The sequence below is a fragment of the Myxine glutinosa genome, chromosome 3 (genome assembly GCF_964187855.1).
Source record: "Myxine glutinosa chromosome 3, kmMyxGlut1.1, whole genome shotgun sequence".
Classification (NCBI taxonomy): domain Eukaryota; kingdom Metazoa; phylum Chordata; class Myxini; order Myxiniformes; family Myxinidae; genus Myxine; species Myxine glutinosa.
This window is the reverse complement of record NC_136263.1, coordinates 69,711,759-69,729,227: the sequence shown is the minus strand read 5'-3', so window position 1 is coordinate 69,729,227 and position 17,469 is coordinate 69,711,759. Positions and strand designations below refer to the sequence as shown.

Here is a 17,469-nt window from a genome sequence, read left to right as displayed (position 1 = left end):
CACGATTTCATTCGCATTCAACTGATGTCTTTCAGTAAACACAGAAAGTAGCAAACCCACTTTCTCCTTTTGGCTTTAATGTCCTCCTCCTCTTCTTTTGTTTCTTCAACTGCTTTTTCTTCTTTTTCTAAAATGGTGGAAGAAGGGGATAGTTAACTGAAAATGCACATTAAAAACGGAAGTGCGGAGTGGTGCCCACGATTGGTAGGTTGCCGCTGGTGTCAAAACAAGATGGCAAAATGGTGGCGTCAATCGAACACAAAGTCCACTTTGGCCCAACAACTACATACCATGCTTTGATTGCTCACTGTTGTGCTTATGTGGTGGGTTTTGAATGATGCGGTCAACATCGGCTCGTTCCAAAAGTTCCTCGGGACGCTCCCACATGGAAAGACGTGTTGTAGGGTTGAAGAAGAAGACACGATCATCGCCGGTCCACACAACACACCTGTGAGCATGCAAGAATGGACTTGTCATCATAAGCAACATAGGAAGTGACACACAAGCGATACAGGAAGTGACATCATACCAGCCGAAGCATTCTGGGTAAAACCTCAGGTGGAGGCCAACGTAGTCAACCGAAACAAAGTTTCTCATGAGGGAGAACATCATACCAGCTGAAATTAAAGAAACCCCGAAACATCACATCCTGAATTGACTGCATACGCATCCCAAAAAATTCAACGTAGATAACATCAAGATGCCACAACATCGATGGGACACGTGTCTCATGGAAATACATCTTTGAATTCTTGTTCCCCTTTGATCTTCCATTAGGATGCAAACCTTTTGCCCTTTGTCATTTAGATTCTCCACGAGCTAAATCTTTTAAATACAGAACAAACGGACTATCGAACATGCTAATTGCAGACCTCAACTCCTTTGTTCCTTTTCTCTTCCATTTGTGGAACCACCTTTTGAGGCTGCTCAATTCCACTCTTTTCTCCAGGGCTTCAAAAGCAGGCAGTGGATCATAATCCTATGCAATTTTTCCAACATCCCGACTCGTGACCTTTTCTTCCCACATTCACCCAACTGAACCCAACCTTCCTACTTGCAGATTACGGTGTTTCCTCCTCTCTCTGTGCTCTTTTCCTGTGCATTTATTTCCTTGCTTATATTTAAACTAGTGAGGTACCTGTGTTACACATGGGTGGGATGCTGAATACACACAGACAATGCGGAAACAGCAAATGCCACACCATGAAACCAATAAATTCCGCATTCCTGTGCCACCTTCAGTCGAACGTCAGACATGCACAGCCGGTTCGTGAAGGACTTGGGCAAAAAAAAAAAAAAAAAAAAAAGCTGAATTGTTTCTACACCCAGTCAATGGTGAAACTGCAAATGGCGCATCTGCGAATGTCACGGATGGAAACCCTCACATCATCTTTAAACTCAATCTCTATATTTTCATTCAAAACAGCATCATTCCAATCACAAATTAATACTACAGCATTAATCTATCTATAATTCCATTAATCTCTGTGTGTATGTTTGTTTGTTTGTTTGTTTGTTTGTATGTTTGTATGTTTGTATGTTTGTATGTTTGTATGTTTGTATGTCTGTATGTCTGTGACCGCTGTTTCTCGACAACCACGGGTCCGATATACTTCAAACTTGCCAGGTATATTGCTGGGGACCCGAGGATGTGCCTTTTCAAGGTTTGAAATTAATCGGAGAAGTAGTTACCGAGCTATGGCGATTTAGCCGTTCGCTTTGGCGTTGCGAATGGACCAAACCATTTCATGTAAATAGAGGGGGGGGTTCTGTGGTCGTTGCGAATGGACCAAACCATTTCATGTAAATAGAGGGGGGGGATTGTCACTGTACTCGCAAGCCGTTCGCCGTTCGCTTTGGCGTTGCGAATGGACCAAAACATTTCATGGACCAAACCATTTCATGTAAATAGAGGGGGGGGGGGATTGTCACCGTACTCGCACCCACGTACCCACGTACCCACGTACGGCATTGCACCCACGTACGGGCATGCCCTAGTCTATCTATAATTCCATTAATCTCTGTGTGTATGTTTGTTTGTTTGTATGTTTGTATGTTTGTATGTTTGTATGTTTGTATGTCTGTATGTCTGTGACCGCTGTTTCTCGACAACCACGGGTCCGATATACTTTAAACTTGCCAGGTATATTGCTGGGGACCCGAGGATGTGCCTTTTCAAGGTTTGAAATTAATCGGAGAAGTAGTTACCGAGCTATGGCGATTTAGCCGTTCGCCGTTCGCTTTGGCGTTGCGAATGGACCAAACCATTTCATGTAAATAGAGGGGGGGGGGGGGGTTCTGTGGTCGTTGCGAATGGACCAAACCATTTCATGTAAATAGAGGGGGGGGGATTGTCACTGTACTCGCAAGCCGTTCGCCGTTCGCTTTGGCGTTGCGAATGGACCAAAACATTTCATGGACCAAACCATTTCATGTAAATAGAGGGGGGGGGGGATTGTCACCGTACTCGCACCCACGTACCCACGTACCCACGTACGGGCATTGCACCCACGTACGGGCATGCCCTAGTATAACAAAATACAATGTTACAACCACCCGTGAGGTAAACAAATATAGACGCCATTCTGACATGATAAACAATACAGCAGAATCTGCCGGCGAGAAAAGACGGATACAAAAAACTTCGTATGGATCAAAAACCAAAATCATAATATTGTATTGAGAAATTTAGAAAGATTCGCAACCACGTTCGGAAGCATAAAAGTGGCGTTGTTCGGGAGGAAACTCAAAATCACGATTGTGTTGAGATATCAAATAAGCCAATGTGTTGTGATCGTGTTTATTTCCGGATATGGAGAAGGAAGCTTCATATGGTTCGAAAGTCAAACTCATAACTGTATTGTGGGATTTATGAAACCTCCCACCCACCTCACGACACCTGCTGGTACCCCAACACTGAGGGAGTATTTTAGGGACGGACAGATTACTGTTATGACTTTTTAAATCCACTTCCACATGGTTTGTTCTTCCATAAGACTCAATCTTGTATTTTTAAAAACACATTGCACCTGTTTACGCTGGCACACTCAACGTGTTGAAGGACGTTTGATTACATGGTTATGTAACTTCTTCATCGTAAGCCTGTTTTTAACCTTCTTCCCCTTTTTGAAGTGCTTTCAATCTCAACACTTAGCCAAAACATCCTCAATGATGGACAGCACTGTAATATTTTGCTTATATTGCCAGCCTATAAAAAGTAATTAGTTGAACTGATGTGGATCCAGATCAAGACAATATTTTTCAGATAAGACAGCACATTATGTATACTAGTGAGGTACCCGTGCTATGCATGGGTGGGAGGCCAGAAGCAAACAGACAATGCAGAAATGTCGAAAGCTAAAGCATGAAACCAATAAATTCCACATTCCTGTAACACCTTCAGTCGCACGTCAGACATGGACAGCAAGTTAGTGAAGGACTTCCATGAAAAACGTACCCATCGGCAAACAAACGGGTACGCTTGTTCCATACGCAGTCAATGGCGAATCTGCATATGGCGATCCGCGAATTCACGTTTAGAAAGTAGAAACCGTCACGGCATTTCGTCATTCACTTGAACTCAATATCTCTTTTTCCATTCCAAACAGCATAACTCCAATCACAAATGAAATAACATTAATATTAAAAAATAAACTTTTAACAACATTCGTGACATAAACAAATATTTAAATCCTGATGTGAAGTTCCGTACGGTTGGGTGAATACAATTACGAATTCAAAATCGTAATTGTATTCACTCAATTCCACTCATCAATTGATACTTTAACAAAACGATCAACACGATTAACGTTTAACGATTTAACATTACGATTGAATGACGGTTGTATTTGGATATTATCAAACCCGCGCATTGCGTAATCTGTCCACTTCCGCATTCGCGGCAGGTTCGTAATTCTCATCAAAATCTAAACAGTATTTGTAGAATTTCAGAAAAAGCCACATCACTGTTCATATCGGTAAATATTATTCCATCGTGTTTGGAAAAACTGGAAAACTTGGAAAAACAATATAGCCTATTTTACTCCCAGGGGTCCCAGGAATACCCACCCAAAATATCGTTGCGATCGGTTGAGCCGTATTTGCGGTACCTTCAAACGGACAGACGGACATTTGGTGAATTATAGTAAGATTGTCATTTGCCACGCATGTCCATTTAGACTCGGTCTGTATGGTTTATTAGCCCGTTCGACTTAGTCCGAAATGGTTGCTTAAGGACTGGGTCTTGTCCATCCGTCTGTGCATCCGCAACCATATCTCGGAGAAGTATGGATAGATTTTGTTCATACTTGGCACAAAGGCATCTACAAATCATTTTGTTTCGCAACGCGATGAAAGATGGCCGACTGGAGGCCATTCTGGTTGTAAAAAACCCGATGTTGAACACGTCCTCAACCATTTCTCACCATTAACCGATGTTGGTCAAACCTGGCACAGAGATAGATAATGAATAATGGCGTACATATGCACGGCATTTTCTTTTGAGATTAGATCCAAGATGGCCGACTGGTCGCTATTTTTGTTACTTAAACATGTCTCCAAGAATTTCTCGGACATGCATAGTCCGATTTTGTTCAAACTTGGCACAAGCACAGCACATGAGGGCATATACGAGCACCTCACTTTATTTTGCGATCTGATCAAATATGGCTGACTGCTAGACTGGTGGCCATTTTAGTTGTAAAAAATAAACCCGATATTGAACACGTCCTCAACTATTTGTCAGACATGCATTTACCAATCTTGTTCAAACTTGGCACACTGATTAATGAATTATGGCTTGCATATGCATGTCATTTTCTTTCGAGATCAGATCCGAGATGGCCGACTGGCTGCCATTTTGATACTTAAACGTGTCCCCAACCATTTCTAGGACATGCATGGTCAGATTTTGTTCAAACTTTTTTTTTTTTTTTTTTTTTTGTATACAAGATCGAGGCTCGTGAAAGAGCGAACATTAATCACACAGAAAGACAAACAGACACATAAAACAAATAACATCGGGAGCGGTAGACAAGATGGGGAGAGAGGGGGAAGGACACAAACACAACATTTGAGAGCAGGGACCGAGAGACATGGAGACATCGAGAGATCTGTGGGAGGGAGAGGGCTTTGGGGGGGAGGCATGTGAAGGGGGGGAGGCATGTGAAGGGGGGGGGGGTGGGAGAAGTATAAACATATGGACACTGCCAGGATTTCCAGGAAATAAGTTGGAATTTCAAACAAGGTGGATCTGGGGTGAATTAGTGGGGGTAGAAAAGATCAAGGTTATGGATGGGGGAAGATAAGAGATGGTGGTGAACAGCTGTTTTAAAGACCTGGAGGGAGGAGAGGGATTGAAGGGAGTGTGGGAGTTTGTTCCACAGGCGGGAGAAAAGAGGAATGAAAGAGTGAAGGTGAGCAGAGAGCCGAGATTTCGGCAGTTTAACCATCAGAGGGTTGCTGGCAGATCTTGTGCGACCTGTAGGAATATTTGGGGGACAGAGCACAGAGAAAGCTGGGGGAGCAAGGCCGGAGAGGAGTCGGTAGAAGACAGAAAGACCACCTACCTGCCTGCGGTGAGTGAGTGAAAGGCCCTCAGAGATAGCTTCATCGCGGGAGATTCCAATGATTTTGAAAGCTTTGGATTCAACAGCGTGAAGCCGAGCCAGGTGTGAGGCAGGAGCACCAGCCCATAGGGGAGAACAGTATTCCATTGAGCTGCGGATGAAAGCCTTGTATGTGGTGAGGAGCTCAGGTGTGCCGAGGAAGGACTTCGCACGACGGAGGATGCCCAGTCGGCGACTGGCTTTGGAGGCCAGCTTGGAAATGTGGTTTTCCCAAGAAAGATCATGGCAGATAGTGAGACCCAAAAGCTTGAGTGACAGAACTTCTTGGAGAGGATTGTTGAGAAAGTAGATGGGAGGGTTGTCCAGTCGATCTTTTCGGAGAGACATAGTAAGAGAGTGAGATTTGGCAGGATTGAAAGACATGTTCCACTTGTTTGACCAGTCTGTGATTTTGTCCAGGTCTTCAGAGAGTGAGGAGGCTGCAGACTGCCGATCTGAGGGAAGAGGAATGGAGCGGCAGAGAGTGGAGTCATCAGCAAAGAGATAGAGAGGATTTTCCAGAGAGTCAGAGAGATCATTGATAAAGACCAGAAAAAGCACAGGGCCCAGCACACTTCCTTGGGGAACTCCAGCCTGAACAGGAAGGGGAGATGAGAGAAATCCATTCAGGGCCACACGTTGACTACGACCAGAGAGGAAGTCCACAAGCCATGCATGGAGATTTCCATGGATACCATAGGAGGAGAGTTTGGTGAGCAGAGCTGGGTGCCAGACTGTATCAAAGGCCCTTGATATGTCAAGGGAGACAGCTCTGATTTCCTGTTTGGCATTGAGGACCTCCATCCATTGTTGAGACAGCAGAAGCAGCATGTCCAGAGTAGAGTGACCTGGTCTGAAACCAAACTTGGCATATAAAGACATTAGATGAGAGTATACATGTGCAGAATATTTTGTTTTGTAATCTGACCGAAAAATTATAAAATTTAATCTTGTAAATATGGGCTAGCCATTTCACTCAGTACAGCAAAATTAATAAAACCATGGGGGCTAAGATACGTCATGTATTTTGATCAACACACAACACAACATGCATTTTAAGGACATGTTCCCTGCTAGAGCGGGGGTTAGCCTTGCGGTCCCCATGACAATCTTCTCCATTTTGCCCTATTTTCTGCATCTCTCCTTGTTAACCCCCTTGCCCGCATTTCTTCTTCCACCATCTTTAGCCAAGTCTTTCTCGGTCTTCCCCGTCCTCTACTTCCTTCTACATTAACTTCCATCACTCTTCTCAACCAGTCACTTTCATCCTTCCTCAATACATGACCAAACCATCTCAACCTGTTCCTCTTCACAGCATCAATCACAGGCAATATTCCCATCATCTTTCGCAATTCATCATTTGTCTTCCTCTCTCTCAACAATACTCCGCACATCCATCGAACCATTCGCATTTCCACCCTTGCCAGCCTTCGTTGCTGCTCTACGTTCATTACCCATGTCTCGCTCCCATAAATCATAACACTTCTCACACATGCAGCATACACCTTTCCCTTCAGCTTCAGCGACACTCTCCTCCTCATCAGCACGCCACTCAGTTCCCGAAACTTCTTCCATGCACATCTCACTCGAGCAACCGTTGCCGAGTCTGATCCACCTTCTCCATTCAGCATGTCTCCAAGGTAGCAAAATGTTTTCACACCTTCCAGCTTCACGCCGTCTCCAAGATCCAACTCAACATTTCCTCCATCTGCAGCTCCCTCTGTGCACACCTTACATTTGAATGTAGCTGCCACACTGGTTAATGACCCTCTCAGACCACTACATTTTTGATGAACCCACTCAGCACACATTGTACATTGAATGGAGTTCACTCCGACACCCTTCCTACACACAGCACACGGCCACTTCCCAGTTCTTTCCACCTCACCACATGCTTTACCACTTGCCATCACCTTTGTCTTTCCGATATTCACCTTCAGACCTTTTGTCTCCATACATTCCTTCCACTTGTTCATCTTTTCCTTCAGTCCATCCATACTTTCCGCAATCAACACCAGATCATCTGCATACAACAACTCCCACGGTAAACCCTCCTTTACTGTCTGAGCCAGCACCTCCATCACAGCTACAAATAGTAGTGGACTTAGTACCGACCCCTGATGCACTCCCACCTTCACCTCAAACTCACCACTGTTCCCGTCCTTCGTCCTTACAGCTGTGCGTGCTCTTTTGTACATTGCCATCACTACTCTGATCAACCATTCCTCCACTCCTAACTTCCTCAATGCCCATGTCAATACTTTGCGTGGAACCCTATCGAATGCTTTCTCCAGATCAACAAACCCAAAAAACAACTTCTTCCTCTTATCCATGTACTTCTCCTGCAACTGCCTCACAATGAAAAGCGCATCTGTCGTTCCTCTTCCTGGCATAAATCCAAACTGCATTTCGTCGATCTTCACTTTCTTCCTTATCCTCCTCTCCAACACCCTTTCCAATACCTTCATTCCATGCTCCAATAACTTTATCGCTCGGTACGAGCCACACTCCAGAGGGTCACCTTTCCCCTTGTATAGAGGGACGAGGGTACTCAGTTCCCAATCCACTGGAATGCGGCCTTCTTTCACCACCAAATTACAGATCTCTGTCATTCTCTTCACACCCCAACTTCCTGCTGCCTTCAACATATCTCCCACAACTCCCGTCGGCCCTCCCGCTTTTCCACTCTTCATTGCTTTTATCGCTTCCTCAACTTCCTTCTCAGTTATCTTCTCTGCCGGTCCTAAAACTGGGTTACTCTCTATGTTGCCATCCCATTCATTCTCTGTATTCAACAGCATTTCCATATATCTTTTCCATCTTCCTTTAATTCCATCTGGGTCGACAACGATTTGTCCCACTTCATCCTTCAAGCAACTCACCCCCATCACATCACACCTCTCTTTCGCTATCTGCTTTGCAATCCTGAATACTGCTTTCTGACCCTCTTCCGAATCCAAGCGTTCTCCGAACATTTTCCTACATGCCTCCTGCGCCTTTGCTACCTCTTTCTTTGCAGCCTTCCTGGCTGCCTTATAACTTTCATGCTCTGCTGTTTCTGCTCCCGTACCCTTCGCCTTCTGCCACTCTTTGAACTTCTTCCTCTTCTCGTCAATCCTCTTTCCAACCTCAACATCCCACCACCATGTTTCCGAGTGCCTCGGTGGTCCTTTTGTCCATCCACATACCTCACCAACGGCTCCCAACAGACTAGCTTTCATTGACATCCAACCACTTTCAAGCTCAACCACATCATCCTCTACCCTACTCAGCCTCTCTTTTAATGCCTCCCTTACTGTCACCTCTTTCAACCTCCACACCTTCATTCTCGGTTGGTACTTCACCCGCCGAGCTCTCCTCGCACCTTTCACCCTTATGTCGCAGACAACCAAGTGGTGCTGTGAAACAGCCTCCTCCCCCGGGATCACCTTTGTGTCCCGAAGGTGCCCCCTATCTCGCCGACGCACCATCAGGTAGTCAACGGTTGTCGTCGACCCACCTGACGTGTATGTAACAAGCTTATTGTCCTCTTTCTGGAACTGAGTATTACAAATCAACAAATCAGCTCCATCAGCAAACTCCAAAATCCTTTCACCTTCTCCATTTCTCACACCATATCCGTAACCCCCATGAACTCCCTCAAAACCATCCATGTATTTTGATCCTTCTTTCAAATCGATCCTCGTTCATAAACTCGGCCTCTTAAGAATGGTTGGTAACTGATGAAAACATTGTGAGGGAATTCTCCCGATTGTTGAAATTTGAGCTTTGCATTCTGTAGTTTATATTCGGCACGCTTTTCAGATGAAAATATCGTTATTATATGGTCCGATGGTATGGTTAAAACCACCTTTAGAGGCCATTTTTCCCCGCAAGCGGGGGTTGGCCTTTTTCGGGAACTGTGGTTGTTGTTGTTTTTCGGTCCCCTTTTTGAAGCAATGTTTTACGGCCGGATGCCCTTCCCGACGCCAACCCTTTTTGCTGCCTTTAACGACAAGCAGGGAATTACCAGTGAACTGGTACTCAATTTGCCGACCTCGGAAGGATGACAGGCTGAGTCAACCCCCCTGGCGTTAATTCAGCGATTGACCGGGATTCGAACCCAGGATCCTAGGATCCTAAGCCGGCACCCTAGCCGCTAGCCCAACACCAGGGTCCGATGGTATGGTTAATACAAGATAAACTAAGATGGTGGATTCAGCCCCAGTTCTATTCAAGATGCGCCGTAGGAAACATCTCACGAGATGTTTATGCAAGCCAAGGGATCCGTCCATAGGCCTTTCCCTTGGGACATGCCAGTCTCCACAGGGAGAGAAATTGATAACTAAAGGAACCTACCATAAATAACCACATGCTGTTTATGCACATGGAGAAAGTCAGGGGAGCCAGGTAATGAAGATAACCGAGAATACCACAGACAGAGATCTTGGCGAGCAAAGTCAGGTGGCAAATTATACTGAAGGCACAGCATATGTCCCGAAGAGACTCAGTGATCCAACTCACGGCCTCCATCCATTGATGAGATAGGTGACCATACTATTACATATTGTTACGTTTGTGAGGGTAGGGATGAAATACCTTCGTGAAGGCAGGATTGTGTGAATTAACATGGACCATGTGACACAAAAGAAGAACCTCGATTCAATTAAGTAGGGAATCTGTAGAGCATAAGATCGTACAGTCGTGGTCAAAAATATTGGCACCCTTGCACGTTTTTCAAATAATGCACCATTGCTTCCAGAAAATTGTTCAAATTAAAAAAATCTTTTGGCATCCACATATGTATTTTTTTGGTTTGCAGTGGAACAAAACAAAGAAATCTGAAAAAATTACTAAATATTAGCTTATTCCACACAGAAATCCTAAAATGGCCCGGACAATATTGTTATGTCGGGTGGTGTAGTGATATGTAGAGCCAGATAGATCTGTGTAGGTAACGTGCTTCGTCTGTCGCGGTAAGGAATCTACCTTGTAATAAGTTTCATGTGTAGGCGTTTTGTCGGTTAAGAGTATACCTGTGAGCATACCAGGATGTTAGAGTGATAAGTAGCGTAGGCATTAAAAGATAACGCCCCTGTGTGTCTCACCTGATCAGCCAAACCTTTGTCCCTTATGGCAATGCACACCTGTAGACACCATAGATAGGTCCCTAGTGCAACACTAAACGATTCCCTTCCCCTGACATGACTTCGGAAGGAAACCAGGCCAGGACACCGCCGACGATGGCCGCCGCCAATTACACCTCCGGCAGACCTATCCACCTCGAGTGCCACGCGCTATGACCATGGAACAGGGGACGAGAGTTGGGGTGGCGCGGTAGGCGTGAACCTCCAGCCGGCGAGTCAGTGGAGGGCACTGATTGGGTAGCGCGCCAAGGCTGACGTGACGTCACCAGCAAGGTTATTTAAGAGAGCGCCGAACGCCAGGGAGAGAAAGAGTTAGAGAGAGAGAGTTGGTCTGGAGAGTCTTGCGGTTCGTGCTCCTGTTTGCGCAGCTAGCCCTTTTTGGACATCCGGCGCTTGGTCTTGTGCAGCCCGAGTTGAGTTGAGATATAGCCCGAGTGGAGTTCGCTTGTTCTTGCACGTTCGCTTCGGGAGAGCTGACTGGGACGTGGCAGGCTGAACGTGTGTGAATATCGACCTCGCTTGGAGCCGCTAGCCTGCGTTGGATGCGCGGTGCTTTTCATGCTTTGGGGCTTCGTGTGCGAACGGAGTGGGCGTTGGCTCGGGCCTTCGCGTTGCTGTGGTGCTGGAGCGAGGGACCTCGTGGGTGCTTTGGAACTTTGAATGAGGCCTTGTGGCGCTTGGAGCGGGGCCTGGTGGTGCTCGGAGGCGGACGGAGAGGGCCGCGTGGGACGTCAGCGGACACGACTACAAGACTGCAGACAGATAGGCTCGCACCCCACATTCCCCAATTACACGACGATCGTGTTCTTTTATTACTTTTTGTTTCTGATATCTGTGCGTGGGGGCGTCCCAATTAGGACATTTTATTATCGGCGCGTGCTTTTCCCTGTCCCGATTTTCTTTGCAATAAACCCTTGTATTATTTTCCATCCCCTGTTAAACCTGTGCCTGGTTGAATAAATTTCCTTGCAGGACCGAAGCTGCAGTCGGCACACAAGGTAAACTTTTTGCGCAGCTTCCATTTTCCTTCTTCCTCCCGTGCGACATAGTAAAATCCATGTTTGGTTGTCGCCTCCGAATAAACCGTTTAGGCCTATCCGCGATCTTCTGGTGTTAATCGGAGTCGCACGACAATATAATTGGCACCATTTAGAAGTTGTTAGAAATAATTAGATTTCAAGCAGGTGTTTCATCAGCAATGTTTCATAAAAACATTGCCTCAAAAAGGGAACCATGAGGTCATGGGGCCCGCAAGCCTAACCCCCGCTTTAGCGGGGAAAAAATGGCCTCAAAACGAGCATTCATTCATTCATATTCAAGCAGGTGATTCTCCTTTACTTTGGAATTGAACTCAACTGTGGTGAGTTGCAGGTGTCTGCAATATAAAAATCACTCTTTCAACCAGTTTGAATAGAGAAAAGGAGTTGTTCTGCTGTTTTGTGTCACTGTGTGTACCGCAATGAGCATGGAGAAAAGAAAGAAACCAGAGAATTGTCTGAGGAGGTCAGACACAAGATTGTAGCCAATCATGGACAATCTCAAGGCTAAAAGTCCATCTCCAGAGACCTTCATGTTCCTGTGTCCACCGTACGCAATGTTAGATAAGTTTAAGGCCCATAGCACTGTAGCCAACCTCCCTGGATGTGACTGCAAGAGAAACCTTGATCGAAGATTGCAGCGAAGGATTGTTTGAATGGTGGAGAAAGCATCTCAATCAACTGCCAAACAGATTCAAGCTGACCTTCATACACAAGGTACGACAGTTTCAACTTGCACCATCCGTCGCCAACTCAATGAAAGGGGGTTCTGTAGAAGAAGACCAAGCCCAGGAAGAAGACCCAGCCAAGGAGACCCAGAAGACCCAGGACCCCACTGCTGAGAGAGCCCAACTGGAGTTTGCCAAAACACACCTGAACAAGCCAAAATCCTTCTGGGAGAATGTCCTGTGGACAGATGAGACCAATTAGAGCTTTTTGGTGAAGCACATCATCTCTTTGTTTGCAGAAAACAAAATGAAGCCTTCAAAGAAAATAACACCTTCCCTACAGTCAAACATGGAGGAGGTTCAGTGATGTTTTGGGGTTGCTGTGCTGCCTCTGGCACTGGGTGCCTTGAATGTGTGTATGGCATCATGAAATCAGGAGATTACCAAGGCATTTTGGAGCGCAATGTTCAACCCAATGTCAGAAAACTGGGTCTCCGTCGAAGGTCATGGGTTGCAGCAGAAAAATGACTCCAAACACACTTTGAAAAGCACCCATGAATGGTTCAAGACAAAACGCTGGACTGTTCTGAGGTGGCCAGCAATTGAGTCCAGATCTAAATCCCATTGAACACATGTGGGGAGATCTGAAAACAGCAGTTGGGGGAACGCACCCTTCAAATCTGGGAGAACTGGAACAGTTTGCACAAGAGGAATGGGCCAAACATCCAGTAGAGTGTTCTGTCCTATCTGTGCTCTGTCCCCCAAACATTCCTACAGGTCGCACAAGATCTGCCAGCAACCCTTTTCTGGTGAAATTGCCAAAATCAAGACTCTCTGCTCACGTTCACTCCTCTTTACTCCCGCCTCTGGAACGAACTCCCTCACTCTCTTCAATCCCATTCCTCCCTCCGGGTCTTTAAAACAGCTGTTCACCACCATCTCTTGTCTTCCTCCATCCAAAATCTTGATCTCTTCTACCCCCGTTAATTCACCCCAGATCCACTTTTTTTTGAAATCCCGACTTCTTTCTTTCCTGGAAGTTCTAGCAGTGTCCATGTGTTTTATACCATTCCCACTGCCCCCCCCCCCCCCCCCAGCCCTCTCCCTCCCACAGATCTCCCGTTGTTCCTGTTCTCTGCTGTTGTACTTGTGTGCTTCCCTCTCTCTCCCCATCTTGTCTCCCGCTCCCTTTATTGTATGTCCGTTTGTATTTTTTGTGTGATTGATGTTAGCTCTTACACGAGCCTCGATCTTGTATACAAAAAAGAAAAAAGAAGAGAAAAATAAAGAAGTGTAGGAAGCTCATTCATGGCTATAGGACAGCGGTCAGGAACCTATGGCTCGCGAGCCATATATGGCTCTTCCGGTGACGGCATATTGGGTCCCAGACAATTTTGAGTTGAAAAAAAAAAAAAAAAAAAACAGTTTGGAACTGATTTTAAAATACTTGTGATATTTCTTAATAATACTGTGTCATTTTAAAGTAAACAGAAATTAGTTTTGAAGATAAATTTCACGGGTCACCCGTGGGTCGGGTCGGGAACCAATGGCTCGCGAGCATGTCCGCGTCATTGTAAAGGTGAAGAAATCAATTTTATCAGATAGCCAACTAGTTTATCCGCTTCAACCCTTGTAACGGAAAAGATGGCGAAAAGAAAAAAAGACGATGATTACCGTGCATTCCAGGCTGCGTGGACAGAGGAATTTGCATTTGGTGAGAGAGCAGGATCTGCGGTATGTCTAATATGCAATGATAAAATTGCATCGATGAAACGGTCACATATAAAGCGGCACTTCGATACGCACCATGCTTCATTTGCATCGAAATATCCAGCGGGGGACAGCAGGAAAAGTGCATGCGAGGAGCTACAGCGGAGAGTGCAGACGAGTCAGCAGCAACTACGTGCGTGGACCAAGCAAGGTGACGGGAATTCCGCTAGCTTTGCGGGTGCTTTGGCAATAGTAAGGAATGGAAAGCCATTCACAGATGGCGAGTATGCCAAAACATTCATGCTTGATGTGGCCAATGAACTGTTTGATGACTTCCCAAATAAAGACAAGATAATCAAACGAATAAAAGACATGCCCCTGTCAGCAAGAACTGTGCACGATCGTAGCATCATGATCGCAAATCAAGTCGAGGAAACACAAATTAAGGACATAAACGCCGGGACATACTTTTCTCTCGCGTTAGATGAGTCAACAGACGTTAGCCATCTATCTCAGTGCAGTATAATTGCCAGGTATGCTGCAGGTGACACACTGCGTGAGGAAAGCTTGGCTGTTTTGCCAATGAAAGGGACAACAAGAGGAGAGGATTTATTCACGTCTTTCATGGAGTTTGCTAAAGAAAAAAAACTACCGATGGATAAACTTATTTCTGTCTGTACTGATGGTGCACCCTGTATGTTGGGGAAGAACAAAGGATTTGTAGCGCTTCTCCGTGAACATGAAAAGAGAGCCATCCTAAGTTTTCATTGCATCCTGCACCAGGAGGCGCTTTGCGCTCAGACGTGTGGCCAGGAGCTTGGTGAGGTGATGTCGCTGGTCATTCGAGTGGTCAACTTTATTGTTGCCCGAGCTTTAAATGATCGCCAGTTTAAAGCTCTGTTAGAAGAAGTTGGGAATCATTATCCCGGTCTGCTTTTACACAGCAACGTGCGTTGGTTGTCAAGGGGGAAGGTGCTCAGCCGTTTTGCAGCTTGCCTGAGTGAAATCCGGACTTTTCTTGAAATGAAAGGCGTCAAGCATCCTGAGCTAGACAACACTGACTGGCTCCTGCAGTTTCACTATCTCGTGGACATAACTGGCCATCTGAACCAGCTCAATGTGAAAATGCAAGGTATTGGAAATACAATCTCATCCCTTCAACAAGCAGTGTTTGCATTTGAAAGCAAGCTGGAAGTCTTTCTCAGGGACATTGAAACAGGTCGTCTTCTGCACTTTGAAAGACTGCAACAATTTAGAGATGCATGCTTAGCAAGTGACTCCACTCAACATCTGGATCTCCAGCAGCTAGCTGGCTTTACGTCCAATCTCCTGCAGTCATTCAAAGCACGTTTTGGAGAATTTCGTGCGCGCACTGGTCTTTTCAAGTTCATCACTCATCCACATGTGTGCAGTGGACAAAATCGACCTGACATGCATCCCCGGGGTCTCTATCGGAGACTTTGAGCTGGAAGTTGCTGACCTGAAGGCATCAGACATGTGGATGAGTAAGTTCAAGTCACTTAATGGAGAGTTGGAAAGTCTTGCGCGACAGCGAGCAGAGCTGGCGAGGGAACACAAGTGGACAGAAATGAAAAATCTTCAACCTGAAGACCAGCTGATTCTTAAAACTTGGAACGAGCTTCCTGTGACATACCACACAATGCAGCGTGTGAGTATTGCCGTATTGACCATGTTTGGCTCTACATATGCATGTGAGCAGTCATTCTCGCATATGAGGAACATTAAGACCAACCTACGCTCACGTTTAACTGATGGAAGCCTCAACGCCTGCATGAAGCTCAACCTCACCACGTATGAACCAGACTACAAGGCCATCAGCAAAACCATGCAGCACCAGAAGTCACATTAAAAGTAAGACATATTTAATTTATTATACGTTAAAAATACTATATGGCTCTCAATGAAATATATTTAGAAATATTTGGCTTTTATGGCTCTCCCAGTCAAAAAGGTTCCTGACCCCTGCTATAGGACATGCTTTACTGCAGTTATTTTGTCCAAAGGTAAATATTAAGTGTGCTACCAAATATTAAGTCGAGGGTATCAATAATTTTGTCAATGACATTTCTTTTTATTTTCTGATTTAAAAGGATACATTAAGTTCTGAATTAAAAACAAAGGTTCTGTAATATTTACAGTGAAATAAAGAATTGTGGAGGTCAAATACTTTTGTCAATTTCAACTTGTTTTTAGAGAATATTGAGTTATTTTTAAAAATTGCAAGGGTGCCAATATTTTTGGCCACGACTGTATATGTGGCTCCATTCGAGAGGTGGAGCTATGCTAATTAGGTAGGGCTTAAGGGTAATGCCCAGTGTGTAATTGCCCTCCTGTGATTTTTTTTCCTACGTTTTAATTTCATCCAAAAGGGCCGCCATTGTAACAACAATTACAACAGCTGCCATTAAACGGACAGTACCCAGACATTACGACTGGCAAGTAAACCCCTCCCCCCCCGAACGATGGCTAGGCTCCGCCTTGAAGCATCGTAACCGACAGGCCATGCCCTGAGCTTCGTCATTGGGCGTCAAAAGCAGGCTGTGAGGCCCCGCCCTAAAGAGGATGATTGGTCGTGGAGATGGGATGATGTAATGGGACGCGGGGATTGGTCGATTGTGACGTCAGGGAGGTAAAAAGGAGGGCGCGTCCCTCCTTCCTTTCTCCCTTCCTCTCTCTTTCTGGTACTGGCTGCGTGGCAGGCAGTCACAGAATTTATTGCTCTCTGGTTCTGGTGATCGGATCGGGAAGTCGCAGAATTCATCTCTCTCATTCCTGGGCTTGGTTGTGGGCGGTCGCATTTTTGGCCCGTGTGCACTTGTGGAAAAGGACTGAGCAAGAGTGGGTCGGGGCAGTCGGCATCACGAGCAAAATAATCGGCGTCGGCAGTGGAGTGGGTCCGCGTTGTGCTTCCGCAGGATGGCAGAGGGACTCGCAGGAGGACCGGCCACGAGAAGTACCTCATGTTGGGACGTAGAAGAGCACTAATCGGCTTGTTCTTGTAGCCTAACCAATTCATCCACCTAGTTTTGTCATAATCCATCTGCAACTTTTTGAAATATCATGCTATGTATCATATATCATGCTATGTATCATTGGTGTCAGGAAGGGCATCCGGCCATAAAAACATTGCCTCAAACAGGGAACCATGATTGTCGTGGGGCCCGCAAGGCTAACCCCCCTCTAGTGGGGGAAAAATTGCCTTAAAACGATTATTCATTCATTCATGCTACGGTATGTATCATTTTTGGCCCAATCTTTCAATGATGAAGAATCACTTTTTAAAAAATGAAAACAAATTCTC

The 17,469-nt window shown here is 45.6% G+C and overlaps 2 protein-coding genes across 10 annotated transcripts in view; one reads left to right on the top strand and one right to left on the bottom strand.

Moving 5' to 3' along the window:
* Positions 1-17,469, top strand: part of LOC144891325 (transcription elongation regulator 1-like) — a 573,096-nt gene that overhangs the window by 208,823 nt on the left and 346,804 nt on the right. The gene's annotated exons all lie outside the window — the stretch shown is intronic.
* Positions 1-17,469, bottom strand: part of LOC137423444 (uncharacterized) — a 146,360-nt gene that overhangs the window by 106,338 nt on the left and 22,553 nt on the right. The window contains 2 exon segments of the mRNA XM_078774192.1: positions 61-127; positions 291-448. Of these exon segments, the coding sequence (XP_078630318.1) occupies positions 61-127; positions 291-448 (225 nt within the window).